Consider the following 21,441-nt stretch of genomic DNA (forward strand, 5'->3'; position numbering starts at 1 on the left):
CTAAAATAATGTTCAGTGAGTTCACTTTTATTTGAGTGTGGAACCTACTCCGCTTTCTTTTAACTATGGGAGAGTGCTTACAAATTGAATTGAGATAGCACCTTTTTCAGAGCAGCTGGGATGGTGTCCAATTTGGCACTAGCCCTGAGGTTCAATGAACTTTGCTACATACATTCAGAGTCATGGGATTATTTATGCTAGGCACACACCAGAGGTGGTTCCTCTCCAGCTTTCTGCAGGTTGCGCCTTGTTGAGTATTAAACTGTCAGTGGAATTAAAGGAAGAGATCTCCATGAAAAATTGATTACAGTTATAAAGGCTGATATATTGAAGTGCATCACGAACATTGTTGTCTTACTGCAGAGCGTAGCTACAAATGTTTAATAACACTAGCAACTTTAAACTTGTATGTTCAGTGGCATTCATTGGGCTTTCAATCTTTTAGAAAAGAAAAACCCTGTTTGGAAGGGACAAGTTTTCATTTTTTTAAATATATTTTATAATGGGAATTTTTGAACTGGTGCTGATTGGAAGCATTACACACAAAGGTAAGTCTCTAAACTGGAAAGTTCTGAATAATTTCTCAGATATATTAAAATTCCAATTGCACTTTAATATATCACACCAGTAAAAATAAAGCAAAACAAAAACCTTATATTTGAATAGAACCTGGGGTCTGCTTTTTTAGAATGTGTAATTTACTCAGATGCTTGAACATAATTTGTCTTGTTTTAGCTTTCCTGCAGGTTTCTGACTGTGTTTACAGTTGACACATCAATAAAGGAGAATATTTGTAGCTAAGGCCTGAAATGAGGGGTCCTTAGTGCTGTCTGAGTTTACTTGTTTTCTTGCAGATCAGTGGTGGGTTCCAGTTGCAATGGGCCCAGCCTTGTCCACATGGCTGCGTGCAGCTTGCATGCACATGTGTGCAATGCGTGCATGGGTCTTAGCACCTCTGCAAGCCTCTGCGACACTCCAGCTGCTCAGTGGAGCATTGTGCAGGTGCTGTCCGTGCCATGCACGTGCACAGAAATGCTGAAGACTTAAAAGACTGGTAAGGAGCTTGGGTAGGCGCCTGAGCACCATACCGGAATGGTATCTGGTACTCTGGGCAGGCACCAGTACGCCCATACCAGGGCGTATTGCCTGCAACCCACCACTGTTGCAGATGTTTCATTACCCAAACTAAGTAACATCATCAGTGCTAGTAAGGAGTGTCAGTTTATATTCTAGTGGATTGCCCTATCAGTGTTGGTGCGGGTAGTCTTAGAGATTCATGGTCCAATACTCCTTGACTCATCATATAATCCAGCCAAAAGCTGTGTTAGGATTATCAAAAATGATATCTGACACATCTGGAGACTGAGGAAGGCACTACCAATTCTTCATGAACAATTTAAGAATGTCTTTATTATCCTTATGCAGAGAATCAGAACACGAGAGATTTATAGCAGTTCAGTTTTTGCAGTACTGCTCATATTTCAACTTCATCCCAAGCTTAGTTTTCGCTACAGACTCCTCAAATTTTCTGTCCATTTTCTCATTTTGGCTTTCTGAGAAGACGGACGTCCAGTCACCTACTATGCCTAAAAAAGAAACGAGAAAGAAAAAACCAATTACAGTAGTTGGTGGAGGGTAAGAAGGTAAGGGGAGAGGAAGTCTTTCAGTTAACCCAAAGAATAACTATTCTTCTAAAGTCCTCTAAAAGCAACAGAGGGTTTTATAACACACTAAAGATACTTCCATGGGACACCTTCAGGCAGTGGTATCCAGTTCATATGGTTCATGAAATGTTAATTTTAACAGAGATATTTTATGCATGCTTAGGAAATGTTCCATTTCTCAGATTTGGAAGAGATTTCCCCCTCCCCCTTTTATCCCTCAAAAAGTTCGCCTAACTATTGCTTTGGATGAGTAACAAAGACATTTCAATTTTTATAGGGTACACAAATTGTACCCTACATCCTACCCTTCATAAGATGGCATTTGTCCCCTTTTTCAGCAATTGACTCTACTCAGCAAGAAAACTATAAGATAGGACGTGATGAGGTTTAAATCTTTATTATACAAAGGAATGTAACCTTTAAACAGAATAGTGATTCCTTATGGCAGTGCTTTAAGGCTGATTCCTTAAAAGCAAGAATTAAGCAGTTGTGACTTTCTCTGCTGCCTGTCACGTTCTTGCCATCTGCTCCAGAGGTGGTATTCAGCAGGTTCTGACTAGTTCTGGAGAACTGGTAGTGGACATTTTGAATAGTTCAGAGAAATGGTAAACACCACCTCTGACTGGCCCCGTCCCCATCTATTCTCTGCCTCCCGAGTCCCAGCTGATCGGGAGAGAATGGGGATTTTGCAGTAACCTTCCCCTGCAGTGGGGAGGGAGTGGAGATTTTACAATATCCTTCCCCTGCCATGCCCACCAAGCCACGCCCACCAAGCCACACCCACAGAACTGGTAGTAAAAAAAAATTAATCCCACCACTGTTCTGCTCCCATTACTTGATCTATCATTTTCTTTTTTTTTTTCAATCAAATTTTTATTTTTTATATTCTTTATACATATCATTGCGTGAATGGTGTGATAACTAGGTAACATACATTTCAGTACATATAAATATAGTCTTATTATTCATTTCCATTGTTTCATATTATTTATACATGTCTTTTATTATCACCCTTCCTTTCTGAACCATCTTTCTGTCCTTTTGTATATTAACATATTCATATATAATATTATTTTCCCCCACTATTTTCTATCCCTATTTTAACTTTCCCCTCCTTTCATATCACTCTAATATTCAAAGACGTGTTTTCCACCTTTTTTGTTGTTCATATTTCCTTAGTTAAATCAATGTTCCATCATTCATTCTTCCATTTTTCAATATCTCCTTGCACAGTTATAATATCAATCATGATCATTTATACATTTAGGGTATTTCTATTTATATTCTTTCCAGTTCTTCAATCCATATAATTCTACTTTTAATACACATGTTTAGATTAATATATATTTATATATATATTCCAAATTGCCCATTGTAAAGTTCTAACCTTCCACTGTTATTCATATTTGTATACATATTTAGTAGTACAGTCACTCAAAATCTATTTTTCCCATTCTTCATATACATTGATATTACAATATTATCTGAATATCTATCACACTTATAAAATAATAATCCAACCTGTATAGTTCTGATATTAATATACATTATTGAAATATATTCATAAAACTATTCTTTTACTCTGTTTTCCCTTATCCTTCATCTCTTACTAGCATTCAAACCTTTAATCTTATTTTCTTTTTAGTTTTCTTCCCAATTTTTGTCCCTTAGGTCTTTTATTCCCTCTATTTGACTATGCAATTTAACTTTTCGTCTGAACTCTACCGTTTCCCACTGTCTGATTCCAGAACTATCCACTCCACCTCCTATCTCTTTTCCCCAGTTCTCTTCCTGTTTCTCCCATTCCCTATTTAGGTATTTTACCCTATCTCCCTCCTATTTTAGTTCCTTAATCACTATTCATTTTGGCAACATCTCCTTCTTGTTATCTTTTTCTTGCTGGTTTCTCTCCACTTTCCCTTCTGTTTCTTCTGGTAGCTCCATTCTTTCTTCCTTGTCCTGATCATTGTCCGTTATTCTTTGTATTAAATTTCTCAATTTTTGGTCTATGCGATCAAATATTTTCTCAATGCTTTGAAAAACTCCATTCTGTTTAGGTTTTCCTCACTTCCATCTAATGTTGCAACTATGTTTAGTCAATCTCTTTTTTAGTCCACTGTCCAGAGTTCATTAATTCAAAAAGCCAAACTTCCAAGTCACAATTTTAAATCTTGTCAACAGTCAGTCCAAACAATTTAAATTCACCAAGAGCTTATCCATGCCTCTTCAAATTACTTTATATGTTCAGTAATATTCAATGATGTTCAGGGGCTCTTAACTGAAGGCCTTAGTTAATAATCAAATCTCTAGTGGTCTTAGAGTAAGTCTGTATCTAACAGATATTTCCAATCTTTTTCAATAGTTATTTCCAAGTTTGCATATTTCCCTTTTTGTCAGCAGATGGCGCTCTCACTTCTGTCTGCTTCAACCTCTCTGCGATATTGTTAACAGTTCCAATTTCAATTGTTTTTTCAATTATTCCAATTATTTTTAAATTATAAATCCAATAATTGAGCAACGTTTGTAAAGAGAAATTTAGGACTTCAATTCCAGCATTTTAAAATGCTCTCAATACCATGTCTTTTAACTTTGAGTGACCAAGTTTCTAATTATTATTTAAAAAGCATTTTTTTTCCTTCTTGAATTATCTGATATTTTTTCTGTGTGCTGATTTGCAGCTTCCACAAATAGCTTTAAATATGCTTCCCCCTTGGTTTTGGGGGGTAAACTTCCAATAAACAGTATTTTCTCATCCAGATCACACTCCATGCACTTTCTCCATTCCAGCACAGTCTTGGGTATTCATGCTGTCCCCGGCTTCATAGCTGCCATTTTGGGTGCCGCTGCTCCTTGTCTTAAGATGAGGGGGCTTTCCCAGTCAAGGAGGAGATATGCGACTCTCCTCAACCTGCTAGGTAGTCCTACCTTATTTCACCACCTCTTATTTATTTATTTTATTTATTTAATTAACTTGTATACCGCCCACTCTTGGAAGACTCAGGGAGGCTTACAAATAAAAAGGGAAGGGGGATATAAAAAATAAAAGACAACAATTTAAAATTCAACAACATTCATAACTTAGGATGGGGCTGGATAATTCAACAGCCCCAGGCCTGCCGGAACAGCCAGGTCTTGGTCGCTTTGCGATCTTCATGGTGGATATGGTCTAAATTCAGACCCTCCAACAGGGAGAGGTTGGAGTTGACGGCAGAGCTTGCAGATCAGGCTTCCAAAGGTGCTTGATGTACAACCAGAAGTCCTGGACCTATCATTTTCTTGACTTTCTATTTGCTCCCTACATATTGAAAAATTGTTGTTGTCATCATTAGTTGCCAGTCTTAGCTCATTCTGGACCTTAGCTTTCCTGATTTCCTACTTACAGATTCAGGCTATTTGCTGATATTCTGATTTAGTTTCGTGCCCCGTTTTCCCATTAATTTTTTTTTTGATCTTTTTGTCCCTCAGTTTGTCAGAGCCTAACAAAATGGTTATTAAAATCAACATTTACTTTAACCTTGTCATACCATAGATAACAGTGCCATCCAAATCTTAATTCATGCCCTTCTAAATCAAGTAGCCTCTTATTTTGGAAGTTCACTCTCTTTTTTCACCAGACCAAACGGCAAGCATAAAAATACCCTAGTTTTGCTTCCTGTATCACCTGATTTGTACTTGAGTGACCCTTCTTCACAACTTTGAATACTTTGAGTAATGGGAACTGAAATCCCAGATACCATGAAATCATAGTTAGAGAGGATTGCTAAATTTTGTTGGCAAAATTATTTAAAATATTACATGTTACCTTTGCGGAAAAGTACTTGGCCGATTTTTCCTAAGGTTCCTGCATTATCTTTCATGCTTTCAAAACTTGTTTTCTTTAAAATGCTCTCAATCTTTTCTTCGGTCACAGACAAATCAAGGAATTTGGCTATATTTTTCAGTGCTGAGACTGGATTCTGAATAATGAAATATATATATTGTATGTTAATAAGGCTTCACTGGAAACATTTCAATCATCTCTACTCCAAATCTTGATCTGGGTATCACACAAAAATTATGATATTTGAAGGTTGGACTTGTGTGAATTAGAACAAATAAACAAGTGAAACAAAGCATAGTCCTCATTCTTTCATTGAAGTATTAGCTACTTCATTAGTAGTATGAATACTTAAATAATATGAATACTTGAATTAGTATGAATACTAATGAATTCTTCATTGTTATTAGTAAATCGCTGATCCAGAGGGTGACTTTAAAAAGAAAATGTTTTCTGATATATTTACCAGTTGCTTAGAGAAAAGCAACCAAGCAGTAACCTTGAGTTATATTTCCTATTGTTATTTCCTAATCAATTGTTCATTATCATAAAGTAGTTGGCCAAAAATAATTGTATTCTTAAATCTAAATCTTTATTATTAAAAACTTATTTTTTGGAGTGTAAGACACACCTTTTTCCCTCAAAAAAGAGAGTGAAAATCTGTGTGCGTCTTAGACACTGAATACAGCATTTTTTGCCTCCTGAAATCTCACCCCTTCACCAAAATGGCTGTGCATAGCCTTTAGGAGGCTTATAGAGTGCTCCTGGGGGCTGGGGAGGGCAAAAATGAGTGAGAAACAGGCCAGTTCCCCCCCCCCCCCAGCCAGGAGCATTCTATAAGCCTCCTAAAGACTATGCATAAGGTGACCAGACATCCCGATTTCAGTGGGGCAGTCCCGATTTATAACAATTTGTCCCATATCCAGGGGCATTTTAAAAAAGTCCCGATTTTCTGGCTTCATGTTAAAAGCCCAGTGGATTTGCTTAAGAAATCCTAACCGGGGCAAGACAAAAGACACTCTGTCTAACCTCTTTCTCTCTGTCTCAGTACTTTCATTGAAGATATTAAAACTTTAAAGCAAGAAAATGGAACCCCCCCCTCGCGCCCCTTTTACCTCATTTTATAAGAAAAGATGACCCAGTACCATAGAGCTCCAGGAAATACTTAGCTAGAGAGGTACCGAGTGTTCCTTCCTGGATTTTCTGGAAGGGAGGGCCACGGAGGTTGGAGGTCAGCTCGTGTGGAAAAAATGGTGACAAAGTTTCTTTGAAAAATATTTCCCTGACTAATTTCACCATTTTAACTTGCTCAGTTGTTTGTATTAACATCTACATCATCATCATTGACTTGGAGTGCTCACTTGTGCCTGCTGGTAAGTGAGCTGGGTTTTTTTCTTTTATTTTTTTAATGAATTTTAAAATAATATTTTATTTATTGTGCATAGGATTTTTTTAAATAGTTTTATTCTGTGTGGATTCTTTTTTTAAATTGTCTTAGACTATTTAAAAAAAGATTCTATCCAAAATACAAAATACCAGCTGCAGTTATTCACTTAAGAACTGTGGCAAGAAAGGTGGTATAGTGACCAATTTACAATGGCATTGAAAAAAGTGACTGATAACCATTTTTCACACTTAGTGACCATTTTCACACTTAGTGACTGTTGCAGTATCCTCATGGTCACGTGATCAAAATTTTGATGTTTGGCAACAGTTACAATTTATTATTTGTAAATTGTAGTTATGTTGAAATAAAAAAAATATTACAATACTATTTTTGCATTGTATGAAAATTTTTGTTGCTCCGTATAAAATTTTTAATCAAGCCCCTCCCCCCGCCCCTCCAGTCAAAGGTGTCGCTCTTTACCCATCTGAAAATCTGGTCACCTTAACTATGCATGCCCTTTTTTTGACAAAAAAACAGGGCTATTTTTTGCTTGTTTGGGGGGGGCATCCCCCAGGAGCACTACAAGCCTCCTAAAGGCTATTCATGCCCCTTTTTTGAAAAAAAATGGGCCTGTTTTCACGAAAAACGGGCCATTTTTGGGAGGTCTTCAGAATGCAAAAACTTTTTTTTTTATTTGCCTCTTCAAAATCTTGGTGTGTCTTACACTCCAGTGCATCTTATACTTTGAAAAATACAGTACCTCTTCTACCAACAATCAAGAAGTCAACAGCAATGGCAAACAGCCCAACCAAAGAATCTCTAAGACCACCTTTCACCAACACTGTCAGCAGAATATAAACTGACAGTAAACAACAGTCCTCACTAGCACTGATGATGTTACCTGGCTTGGGTAATGAAATGTCTGCAAGAAAACAAGCAACTTCAGAGAGCATCAAGGATCCCTAACTTACCTCTTTTATCTCCTCATAGGTAATAAAAAATATATGGCTGTTATCAAGATACTTGTTCCATTCAATAATATAATCAAAATAAGATCCATAGGCCACTGGTAGGAATTAAGCAGAACATATTGATTAATTATCCATAACAGAGCGAATGATGATGAGGATATTTATTTTGCTGTTTAGCGCCACAAACCCACAAACCCACAAACCCACGAAGTGAACAAACAAACAATGGTGTGAAGACAAAGTTTGGAGTAATGGAACAAAACGCTTCTTTGAATGTTTCTTCTATGAGAAATTCAGAATACTACTTCAACATCAGATATGGAAATTCTGCTTTAAATAATATTAAAGAAATGTAATTCCTTATTTAAATCTTAATTTTTTTCCAATGAAATGGTGCTAGGGATTCGAACCGCCAAACTGCCGACCTTTCTGATCGACAAGCTCAGTGTCTTAGCCATTGAGCCACCACATTCCCTGCCTGATACTAACATAACACTAAATAATGACATTTAGTGGCAACAAGTCTCAAGACTTTGGGCTCCAGTGAAGCACCTTTCTTGCTTGCTTGAAAACCAGAAAAAAAAAGTTTCAATTTTTATTCTGAATAAAATACAGTTTTGCTATGATCCAGGCCTGCTCAGGTCATAAAAATCTGATGTGATCCTGGGTGTGTTGTCTTATTTTACTGTGTAAATTTAGTTGACAACATCTCATTGATAGATTTAACAGATATGTATTTCTATGAGAAATTCAGAATACTACTTTAACCTCAGACATGTGGAAATTCTGCTTTAAATAATATTAAAGAAATGTAATTCCATATTTGGATCTTAATTTTTTTCCAATGAAGAAAGAGAACCAAGCATACCTTTTCCAGAGATAAAAGCTTCAAAGTATTCATCCCAGGTTTCCTGGTCAGAAATCAATTTGATGCCTTTGTAAAAATGGAAGGAAGATACAGTGGTGTCCTTTGGATTCCGTAACAAAACCAGTATCTTTAAGGCAAAATCATATATTGACATGTAAATATATTAAATCTAGAAGACGAGAGCCAGAAACCTGAAAATATTCCATTTAAAAAAAATTGCAGTATGAAAGTTCAAATGTAACTACCCAGAGTCGGGGAGATACATGTCACAGGAAATAATAAATAAACAAATAAATAAGGAAATGAATTGAATGGGGATTAAAGGTAAAGTAATCAGATTAGGAGAACAATAATTTTTAAAGAATTTTTCCAAGACTATTCCCCAAGATCCTAAATAAACTATTGTAAGCAGCAAAGCTCAGAATATTTGACCTGAAATTTTTAACAAAAGCTTAGTTTGAATATTTAAGTGAATATTTCATTTATTTCTTTTATTTCTTAAATTTATTTGCGGGTCATCTCATGTTCAAACAACTCTGAGTGGTGATATCACTGATGTGATGAACTTGCCTAATACTAAAGGTAAAGGTAATGGTTACCCTTGCACATATGTGCTAGTTGTTCCCGACCCTAGGGGGCAGTGCTCATCTCTGTTTCAAAGCCGAAGAGCCAGCACTGTCCGAAGACGTCTCCATGATCATGTGGCCAGCATGACTAAACGCAGAAAGTGCACGGAACACTGTTACCTTCCCACCAAAGGTGGTTCCTATTTTTCTACTTGCATTTTTACATGCTTTCAAACTGCTTGGTTGGCAGAAACTGGGACAAGTAATGGGAGTTCACTCCGCTACACCGCGCTAGGAATTCGTACCACCAAACTGCCAACCTTTCTAATCGACAAGCTCAGTGTCTTAGCCATTGAGCCACCACATCCCCTGCTTGATACTAACATAACACTAAATAATGACATTTAGTGGCAACAAGTCTCAGACGTTGGGCTCCAGTGAAGCACCTTTCTTGCTTGCTTGAAAACCAGGGGGGAAAAAGAGGTTTAAATTTTTATTCTGAATAAAATACAGTTTTGCTATGATCCAGGCCTGCTCAGGTCATAAAAACCTGATGTGATCCTGGGCGTGTTGTCTTATTTTACTGTGTAAATTTAGTTGACAACATCTCATTGATAGATGTAACAGATATGTACTAATGATATATAACAGCGAGATCAAGAAAATTAAGCTACTTACTTTTGCCTTTTCAAAAAGAGACCTGGGCAACCTTCGAGGGGCGAGGTGTGTTTTTATAACTCGTCTGTAAGGCAGTTTTTCCATCCTCTTTAATAATGTTAAAATCATAATGCAAAGAAAATCATACACAAATATAAATTAGGGATATCAAAGTTCATCTCATAAATCCCACTGATCATTGTCATCCTAAACTGCTGTGGTGGACTGGAGGAAGGTGTCAAAGAGAGGCCGGAGTTTGGCGTCATTGTGCTAGAGGAAACAGCACAGGTCAACCCTCCTCAGGGAATGCATTCAATCTGGTGAAATTCTTTTAAGTTATTTGACTGGGGTTTTCTTTTCTACAATTCTCTGTGAAAGAAGGCATGAGCTGAACTAAGAATTCATGATAAAATACAAAGCTACTGAAAATAATTTTAAAATAAAGACAAGCTGAAGTCTCCGACTGAATCTTCCATTCAAGCCCTTCTTTGTCTTCGTACAGTCTGTATATCAGTGATGGCTAACCTTTTGTGGACCAAGTGCCCAAATTGCATGTGTGTAAATGTGCGCGCATCCAAATGCCCAAAGTTCAATGCATGTGTGGCCCCTGCACATGCACCTTGGGCCCCATGCATGTTTTCCCCCCACATGCACCCCCCACATGTGTGTGGGGCTTCACACACACACACCATGCATGCACAGTAGAGATCTGAAGACCATCTGGCCAGTAGGAGGCATGCGCACATGCGCAGTAGAGTTGAACTGGACCAATGACTCAATTACACTTTGGGATAGAATAAATTCATCTAAAAAAACAAGCGAGTCAAGGTAAAAATGTTGTCTCTGCTGACTTAGGCCTTGATGTTAGACAGTGGCTCCTTTGTGACCTCTGTCTGTGAAAGTATCATCACTTCCCATCAACACATGCACATTGAGGTCAGTGCAGCTCTTACTTCCAAAAAGGATGCCTGTTCCTACTTTAGCTTATTTCTCATAGATTAATGTTATGATATTTTAGGACAGAGTTCAGAGTAGCACAATCTGCTTTGTTTTTAGTAGAGCTCCAATGATTTACAACACATTTTTGCAGTGAGCTGATTAAGCTGAAAACACAGCCTCGCACACAAATCTTTGTTTCTCTCCTGCACCTGCCTAGGTTGTTTTTTTCCTAATGGGTGAATTTTACTTCATTAAAACAGAGATGTTCTGTCCTACATCAGCTTTTAAATCTTCCATGTGACTTTCCTGCCACTTGATAGAAGCTACTGAGTATTTATCCAACTTCTAACCTCAAAATTTCTTGGCTCTGCAAATTCAAGAAAACTAAATGTAGATAATTCTTTCAGTCTTTGTTTCTGCTCGTCTTCCTCGTATTTTCCAGAGACAACTTCTAGCTGCATCAAGATCTGATAAACCCAGCTTGAACCTGAAGAAATGCAGAAATGGTTTGTAGCATGCACAGTAACTTTAGAGACATAGACTTATTGAGTATGAACTTACTGGTAGTATTAATCAAGTAACTATATATTAAGCATTGTTACTAAAAATGGCAACTATCAATTGTCTTCTTTTTAAAATAATAGCACTTACCAATAGTACTTAGATTTATATATCACCTCACAGTGCTTTATAGCCCTCTCTAGGTGGTTTACAGAGTCGGCATATTGCCCTCAACAATCTGGGTTCTCATTTTACCCACCTCAGGAGGATAGAAGCAGTGGTGGGTTTCAAATTTTTTTAGAACCTATTCTGTAGGTGTGGCCTGTTTTGTGGGAGTGGCTCAATGGTAATGTGACCAGGTGAACATGACCAACTTGGAAAATGTGGTGGAACTCGGTGGTACCAGCCGAGGTACCGGGGGAAGGTCTTGAATGGATTTTATGGAGCAATTTTCAACTTGTCGCTCCTGAGGAAGTGGACAAGGTCATGGGAGCGGTGAGTGCCTCCGCTTGTATACTGGACCCGTGCCCCTCCTGGCTGGTCTCGACCAGCAGGGAGGTGACACGTGGCTGGATCCAGACAATAGTTAACACCTCTCTTTGGGAGGGATCCTTCCCGCACCACCTAAAGGATGCGGTGGTGAGACCCCTCCTGAAGAAACCTTCTCTGGATCCAGCCATTTTGAGTAACTATCATCCAGTCTCCAACCTCTCCTTTGTAGGGAAGGTTGTTGAGAAAGTGGTGGCCTTTCAACTCCGGCGGTCCTTGGATGAAACCGATTATCTGGATTCCTTTCAGTCTGGTTTCAGGCCTGATTACAGCACAGAAACTGTTTTGGTTGTGCTGATCGATTATCTCTGGTGAGCCAGGGATAAGGGTCACACCTCTATCCTAGTGCTTCTTGACCTCTCAGTGGCCTTCGATACCATCGACCATGGTATCCTTCTGCGACAGTTGCGAGAGGTGAGAGTGGGAGGCACTGTTCTTTGGTGGTTCTCCTCCTACCTCTCGGACAGGTCGCAGTCAGTGTTGGTCAGAGGGCAGAGATCGACCCCTAGGCCCCTCAATTATGGGGTGCTGCAGGGTTTGGTCCTGTCCCCCCTCCTATTTAACATCTACATGAAGCCGCTGGGTGAGATCATTCGCCGGCACGGGATTAAATATCATCAATATGCGGATGATACACAACTGTATCTGTCCTCCCCGTGCCAACTCAGTGAAGCAGTAGAAGTGATGTGCCAGTGCCTGGAGGCTGTCAGGGTCTGGATGGGAATGAACAAGCTTGCACTCAATCCCGACAAGACCGAGTGGCTATTGATGCTCCCTCCCAAAGATGGTCCAGCTATTCCATCTCTTAGCCTGGGGGGGTGAAATTATACGCCCCTCAGAGAGGGTTCGCAATTTGGGAGTCCTCCTGGATCCACAGCTGGCGTTAGAACATCACATCACTGTGACCAGGGGGGCCTTCGCCCAGGTTCGCCTGGTGCACCAATTGCAACCCTATCTGGACCGGGAGGCCCTTTGGATGGTCACTCACACCCTCGTCACCTCAAGACTGGATTACTGTAACACGCTCTACATGGGGCTGCGCGTGAAGAGTGTTCGAAGACTCCAGTTAGTCCAGAATGCAGCCGCGCGAGTGATAGTACCTGGGTACACCCACGTCACACCTAAACTCTGTGAGCTGCACTGGCTTCCCATGGGTCTCCGGACACGCTTCAAAGTGCTAGTCGTTACTTTTAAAGCCCTACATGGTATCGAACCTGGCTACTTGAGAGACCGCCTCCTGCCAATTACCTCCCTGAGGCCTATAAGATCGCACAGACAAGGCCTCCTCCGGATTCCATCTGCCGGTCAATGTCGACTGGCGACTCCCCAGGGAGGGCCTTCTCTGTTGCTGCTCCGGCCCTATGGAATGATCTCCCCGTGGAGATCCGGACCCTTACGACCCTTCCGGCCTTCCGCAAAGCGACCAAGACCTGGCTGTTCCGGCAGGCCTGGGGCTGTTGACCTTGTCCAGCCCCATCCTAAGTTGTCAGTGTTTTGATTCTTTTAATGTTGTCTTGTTTTTGTATGTCCTTCCTTTTCCCTCTTTTACTTGTAAGCCGCCCTGAGTCTCTTTGAGAGTGGGCGGCATACAAATTAAGCTAATAAATAAATAATAAATAAATAAACTTACTTAACAACACTCTTAGCAACCAAAATTTTGGGCTCAATTTTGGTCATAAGTTTCTTTTTCTTTCTTTCCTTCCTTCCTTCCTTCCTTCCTTCCTTCCTTCCTTCCTTTTTTCCTTTTCTTCCTTTTGTCTCTCCATTTTTCTTTCTTCTTTCTTTCTTTCATCTCTCTCTCCCACTTTCTTTTTCTTTCTTTTTTCTTTCTTTCTTCCCTTCTTTCTTTCTTTCTTTCTTTCTTTCCTTCTTTCTCTTTTTCTCTTTCTCTTTCTATATTTTTTTCTCTCTCTTTTCTCTCACCCTTCCTTCCTTCCTTCCTTCCTTCCTTCCTTTCTCTCTTATGTCATCTCCCTCTCTCACTCACTCTCTCTCCCCTCTCTCTCACACACATCCCCTCCAATTATATTCGTAGACATATTCTATGAACTAAAATCAGTGCCCAATTAAATCCTATGATCATGACATTCTGTGTCCTACAAGCCAATTTACAGAGCTCCCAATTGCCTCTTACCGCTCTGGGAGTTAACCGAATATGGTTAACCGTCCTGTTATCTCTTATCCTTGGTTCACACCTTTTTAGCAGAGCAGCAGAGAGGGCTAATTTCAAACAACTTTTTTTCCTTTTGCCGAAGCCCGATTTCTCTGCCACTCGGCAGATGACCTGGTGGGTGTCTGAAAGTGTTGGGAATGCTACGGAAGGCACGCACACACGCACGCACACACACACAGAGACACATTGAGGCACATCGCGCTTGCCACAATGCAAGGCACATGTAAGGGGGTTGGATCAGCTGAGAGGCTGGCAAAAAAGAAGCCTCTCTTTCTTTGCTGCCGCGGCTTGCAAAGGAAGCCAGGAGGATGGCCGGTACTCCTCCTTCATTGGAAACGAGGCAGCTGTCTTACACACGCGCGTGCGCGCGCGCCACGCATTGCCGCTTTCTCGGTCAGCAACCCAGCCAGGCAGGGTTGCAGCCAGTGGGCTTCAGTAAATGAAGAGAGTGCTGGCCAGTATCCCCGCCTCCTTCCTTTGTGAGTCGCGAGCTGAGAAACAGAGGCAACAAAGGAAACAGAGGCAACAGAGGCAACAAACAAAGGAAGGAGGTGGGGGTGCTGGCTGGTGCTCTCTTCATTTATCACAGCCTGCCATCTGCAGCTCTGCCTGGCTGGGTGGCTGGCCGGGAAAGTGGCGAAGGGGGAGCGCAAAGGTAGGAGGCGGGGATGCTGGCTGGTACTTTCTTCATTTACTGCAACCCCGCCTGGCTGGGTGGCTGGACGGGAAAGCGGTGGTGCGCAATGTGTATGTGTGACAGCAGCCTGGTTTCCAATGAAGGGGGTGGGAAATCAATGCGATTTCCTCCCTCTGCATCTATTCCCCACTCCCTTCATTGGAAACCAGGTGGTTGTCAAAGAGAAGGTGTACATGTTATGTGGGCTTTTCCAACAGCTGAAGAAGGAACAGAAGGGGAGTTTGGCTGTTAGAAAAGCCCACGTGGTGTGCATGCCCTTCTCTTTGACAGCTGCCACATTTCCAATTGGGTGGGAATCCATGCAGAGGGAGGGGAAACATGGATTTCTTCCCCCCCCCATTGAAAACCAGGTGGCTATCAAAGAGAAGGAGCGCACACTACGTGGACTTTTCCCAATCCTCCGCTCCGACAAAAGAAGTGTGTAGGTGGGGCAAGCCTGGTGCGGACAGGCCGGCAAGTGAATGAGTGGCAACTGGACAGGTGTGGGGGAGAGAGCAAGATGGCAGGCCAGGGGAGGGAGCATTCTGGTATGGGGCCATGAGAAGAACGGGTATGGGAAGACATGCTAAACTTCAAGAACAGGTACTGGTGCATACTGGCTGAAACCCACCCCTGGATGGAAGGCTGAGTTAACCTTGAGCCTGGTGAGATTTGATCTGCCAAATTTCTGGCAGCTGTGATCAGCAGAAGTAGCCTGCAGTACTGCACATATAGAATATAAGAATATAGAAACATAGAAAACATAAGAGAGCTGTATTATAATCTACATTGCATGAAATATTCATTCTCAAAATCAAAATCCTTGCAACCTTGAATAGATAAAGCACTAGATATGTGCTGTATGCAATTCTTTTGGGGTATATCCACAGAAAACAGAATTTATCAACACACCACTGTCCAGATCCTGGTAAAGTCATTTTTCAATGCTACACAAACAATAAAATTGATTTACTAACTTTTTAAAATGTATTTTCATACATTGCATATGGGTTGATTTAGAAAATTACATTTTCAGAATTACAGTATTCATATAGTTGATTATTTGAAGCAGAAATGCCAACATCGTTTTCAGCAGAAATGACAATATCATGAATTATTTCTTAAAATACACAGGAAAATCAAGAATGCCATCTTAGACATAGTAATCATTGAGGAATTTCATTAAGACAAACTATTAAATGCATCACAATAAAATGTCTAACACTTTTGAATTGGCAAGTTTTTTTTTATTTAAGAAGAAGTCTGGTGTAAACTCTAAAGAAACAATTAAACATGGCTACATATATGCAAAAGCATTACTTGAAAAACTATAATGTTTACCTGTTTTGGGGTATGCCGCTAGTATGATATCATCTTCCCGAGCTCTAAAAGTATGAATACTTTTCAGGGTTTCCAGAGAACAGATCATAGTGGGATATAACACGCCATCATACATAAATGTCCGTTCCGAAAGAACCTTCTTTTCATTTTCTTCCAATGCTTCATCCAGAATCTTGCTTACTTCTTGATGATCCATGATTGTGCTATTCTAAGACCACAGATGGGTAGCCCAGAGATTCAACTGGCTTTGTAAATTAAGAAGCATGTTCAAAGAACAGATCAGGTTATTAATTAACTAACATGAAGTAAATCTATGAACAAAGTTCATGAAACACTTTCTCCTACAAAACATTTTCTAATGAAGTTGTCGCCAACTTGGATTGAGTAGATAAAGTGTTAGAGATATTCTTAAAGGGATAGCTAATCTGAGGCAACCTCCTGAAAATGGAGATAGAGTTCCTGAGTTCATGAAACGCTGGCTGGACAGTGGACAGCATGCTAGAAATCCTAGAGCAACACTTTCTCAGAGAAAAGGAGGTGGCAGTAATTAGCCGTTGCAAAGCTAGAATACAGGTGGTCCTCAACTTACAATCCTCATTGAGCCCAAAATTTCTGTTGCTAAGTGAGACGTTTGTTAAGTGAGTTTTGCCCCATTTTACAACCTTTCTTGCCAGATTTGTTAAGTGAAATCATAGTTAAGATAGTAAGTGGTAAGTGAATCTGGCTTCCTTGTTGACTTTGCTTATCAAAAAGTTGTAAAAGGTGATCCCTGCAACCATTATTAGTATGAATCAGTTGTCAAGCATCCAAATTTTGATCACGTGACTATGGGGATGCTACAATGGTCATAAATATTAAAAACGGTCATAAGTCACATTTTTTCAATGCTATTGTAACTTTGAATGGTTACTAAACAAACTGTTGTAAATCAAGGACTATCTTTTCTTAGTCCAAGTGCCACTGCCATAACCCGCCCATTTTTGTTATCATTGAGTTTGCTGCAAAGTTGAATCAAAGTTTGGCAAGTTAGTACTGGTTGTTTATAATGACTTTGAAAGGCTTGAAGAAATATTAAAATTGAATAAATTATATAAGATACCAGCCAGGTGTGAAAAACTGGCCTTGTGTCGAAAGCCTAGGAAATCTATAAAATGTGTGACATTTTTTTGGCAAAGTATGAAATATCTGTGTTATTTTAAAATGCTATATATGCTCCCCTGGCATTGTGTATAATACCTAGGCATTGTGCAGAATGACAAGAACTATTTAGGCAAAGGATGAAAAGAGAGTCATGCAAAGGGCTAGGGTTAAGCCTAAGCCTAACTCTTTATTGAAAAGGCCTATATGAAAATGAAAGAAGAAATGCAAAATAAAGTACAGGGGTTTCTTACTGAGGAAAAAAAAAACCCATCAGTAATTACCTATTTGCTTCAACAGGGAAGGCCAGAATGGCATTTTAGCGTGAGTATTTTATACTTCATACAGTTTGCTTTTTGGTATTGTATAAAATCAGTGGTGGGTTGCAAATATTTTTACTACCAGTTCGGCTGAACCTGGCCGAACCAGGAGCAACCCACCACTGCATAAAATGTTTTGGAAATAGAATGGAATGGCATAAGCTACATAAGCTCACAGTGTACATATAAACAGCATGTAATAGGATATGGATCATAAATCATAATTACAATAATTAATAAATATGTGATTTTTTTGGTATCCTATGGATTTCTTAAGCATTTTATAAAATGCCTAATTTCACACATTGATGGTGACATACATATATAAAAATTGTATTTTGTGTCTGTGTGTTTCTATCTGTCCTACCTGATCTGGAAGAATGAGTATGCTCCAGTACTGTTGCCTAGAAAACTTTGGCTGATGGAGTCAGAGGTGGTATTTACCGGTTCTCCAAACTACTCAAAATTTCTGTTACTGGTTCTCCAGAACTGGGATTTTTGTCATGAAAGTGCAATACTCTTTTCACCTTCACCTCCTCTGCGAACAAGCCCTAACCATACAGTTTCTTTGTGTTAGTGATAGTTACAGAAAGACATTTGGTATAAGTTTTGAACCAAGGAGCTATCTCTCGTGGATTTTGGATTTTGAAGTGTATTAAAGCAAACAAAAATTTATAAGGAATTTTTTTTATGGGGATAATGAAAGCCTCTTAGTCATTTTAGTCTTTCAACAATAGCTCAACAAATTTTAAACAGAATAAAAGAGTAAATGCCTTCATCTGATAGGTAAGTCTAGGTTTATATTAATTCTGGAAGAGTTCTTCATACATATATAAAAATTCTATTTTGTGTCTGTGTGTTTCTATCTGTTCTACCTGATCTGGAAGAATGAGTATGCTCCAGTACTGTTGCCTAGAAAGCTTTGGCTGATGGAGTTAGAGGTGGTATTTGCCGGTTCTCCAAACTACTCAAAATTTCTGCTACTGGTTCTCCAGAACAGGTCAGAACCTGCTGAATACCATCTCTGAATTGGGCCCTCAATACTTGCTGTTGTCATCAACCCATCTTATTTGTGGATGCTTTCTATCTTGTCTTGTAATACCATGCATGTGTCTTTCCATGGCTCTTTGAGCTACTCTTAGCTTTTGTGTTGAGGTTAGTGTCCATGTTTCACCAACATATGTTAGAGCAAGTAGTACTCACTGATTGAAACCTATTCAGGCAAAGGGGGAAATTCTTCTTGAAAATTATGCTTAGCTTGCCAAATGCCTGTCAATCACATTTAACACACCATTTAATTTCTTTTATTGAATCACCTTCCACTGAGATCTGTTGGTCAAGGTATATACGTATAGTGGTCTACTGCATCTAGTTATCCAGATATAAGATAGATATGTAATTCTGTTGGGAGTATACCCATAGAATACATAATTTATCAACATACCAGTGTTTTGCCTTTAAAGAACCTGATAAAGTCATTTTTCCATACTACACAAAGAGTAAGAAAATGAATTTTACCAACTTTTTAATGCATTTTCATACATTGCATGGATTGATTTGGAAAATGTGTAGTTGACATTTTCAGAATTACAGTATTGAAGATATTCATGCAGTTTATTATTTTAAGCAAAGATCCAATGTCATGGCTGTATGGAACATGTATTAGATTATGCTTGGCTGCTGCGTGTTTTTATTTTTTGTGTTTTACATTGTGTTTTTTGTGTATTTTATTTGTTTTATTATAAGCTACCTAACAAACACATAAAAGTGATATGGGTGGGTATATAAATTGAATAAAGAAATGAATAAGAAAACAATTGTACAAGCCTGAGGCGAAATGATTCAGACTTATGTTTTTTCTTCAACTACAACATGATATTCATGACTTCAAAGTTACAAAAGTTCTGTGAAAAATAAAAGCTTAGAAAAAGAAGAAAATACCCTTTCCCTCTATAGGAGGAATGTCTTCCCTTCGGTTCATTGCTTGTTCAAGTCAAATACCAGAGGGTGTAATTCAGAGTTTGTTAGGCATGTAAGCAATAGTGTTGGCCCTTTTCCAAGTGTGAAACACTGTTTTAAATACCTGAAGAGCCTGTTTAGTGTAATCAGAGGTGGATTGTTCCTGGTTCAGCCTGGATTGGGCGAACTGGTAATAGTGGCGGTGGGAGGCTCCACCCACCCGCCTGGATGCTTCTGCGTATTCACAGAAGCTTCTATGAATGCACAGAAGCAGCACATGAGAGAGAGAGAGAGAGAGAGAGAGAGAGAGAGAGAGAGAGAGAGAGAGAGAGAGAGAGAGAGAGAGAGAGAGAGAGAGAGAGAGAGAACTGGTAGTAAAAAATTTGGAAAACCACCACTGAGTGTAATGGTTTAGGCATCAGGGTTGGGTCAGTCACTTTCTCTCAGCCTTAAGTAGGAGACCGTGGCAAACCACTTCTGGAAATCATGGTCAAGAAAACTGCAGAGACTTGTCCAACCAAACTCCAAGAATTGGACATGATTAAATGGAGAAAAAAAACATCTGGACATGTCTAGCCACAAAGGTGTGTTTAACACCTCTGTTTCCCATTAATTAGTATACTTTACCATTTGCCTGAAACATAACCATTCTCCTCATTCTTTGTTATCTTTCCACATCACCCTCTTGTTTCTCTATAATTGTGAAACACTAACTTCCTTCCAAATTGGTGCTTCATTTTCTAATAATAATTTCCCCATGTCCCTGAAAATGAGTAACCAAGTTTAAAACTTCACTGGACTTGTGATACTGTAGGGTTCCATTTAGAAAGCATGGGCTGAGTGATTTTTAACAAATCTGAAAATCTCTTACTACTAACCCCCAAAGCTGGTCCAAAAAGATATTGTCATCAATGAATTGCATGTTAAAATCAAACAGAACCAGGGCTGAGAACCACCCCTATCCTAGCTCACCACATGTCATCATTAAGAGAATAACAGAGTTTAAGGGACCTTTAACATTCTGCTCAAGCAGGAGACCCTACCATTTCAGACAAATAGTTGTCCAATCTCTTTTTAAAAAGCACCCATAACTTCTGAGGGCAAGCCATTCCACTGATTAATTGTTCTAACTGCCAGGAAGTTTCTCCTTATTTCTACGTTCCTCCTTGATTAGTTTCCCTCCATTGCTATTTGTCCTGCCTTCAGGTGTTTTGGAGAATAGCTTGATTCCCTCTTCTTTGTGGCAGCCCCTCAAATATTGGGACGCTGCTATTGTGTCAGCCCTAGTTCTTCTTTTCATTAAACTAGACATACCCTGTTCCTGCAACCATTCTCCATATGACTTAGTCTACAGCCCCCTAATCATCTTTGTTGCTCTTCTCTAGAAGAACAACTTTTAGAGTCTCAACATCTTTTTTACATCGTGGCGACAAAAACTGAATGCAGTATTCCAAGTGTGGCCTTACCAAGGAATTATAAAGTGGTATTAACACTTCACGTGATCTTGATTCTATCCCTCTGTTTGTGCAGCCTAGAACTGCATTGGCTGTTTTGGCAGGTGCTGCACATTGCTGGCTCATATTTAAATCCACCAGGACTCCAAAATCCTTCTCACAGTTACTACTACTACTACTACCACCTATTCACAACATCATTTCCTTGCTTTCTCAACCAATCTTGCATAGAACAAGGGAGTACATTCTTACAGGCAAGTATAGATTTTTTTTATTAATTCTGGAAGAGTTCTTCCACTTTAAAAAAAGTATGCAATATCAAAATCAATAATTAATCAACCAATCTTGCATAGAACAAGGGAGTACATTCTTATAGGTAAGTATAGATTTTTAAAATTAATTCTGGAAGAGTTCTTCTACTTAAAAATAAGTATGCAATGTAAAAAAAAATGTCAATATCCA

General features: G+C 39.3%; 1 protein-coding gene across 1 annotated transcript; it reads right to left on the reverse strand.

Annotated features, from left to right (window-relative positions):
* Positions 1-1,390: 1,390 nt before the first annotated feature.
* LOC106550012 (sulfotransferase 6B1) lies at positions 1,391-16,362 on the reverse strand. Its single transcript, XM_087718144.1, has 7 exons — positions 16,110-16,362; positions 11,220-11,356; positions 9,952-10,038; positions 8,708-8,834; positions 7,840-7,934; positions 5,467-5,620; positions 1,391-1,586 (listed from the first exon to the last, which is right to left on the reverse strand). The coding sequence occupies exons 1-7, from the start codon at positions 16,303-16,305 to the stop codon at positions 1,456-1,458; spliced, it is 927 nt and encodes a 308-aa protein (XP_087574270.1). The 5' UTR covers positions 16,306-16,362; the 3' UTR covers positions 1,391-1,455.
* Between the last annotated feature and the right edge of the window lie 5,079 nt (positions 16,363-21,441).

This window comes from Thamnophis sirtalis, unplaced genomic scaffold (assembly GCF_051295495.1).
Source record: "Thamnophis sirtalis isolate CommonGarterSnake01/CBP01778 unplaced genomic scaffold, rThaSir2_p1.2 scaffold_6, whole genome shotgun sequence".
Classification (NCBI taxonomy): Eukaryota; Metazoa; Chordata; class Lepidosauria; order Squamata; family Natricidae; genus Thamnophis; species Thamnophis sirtalis.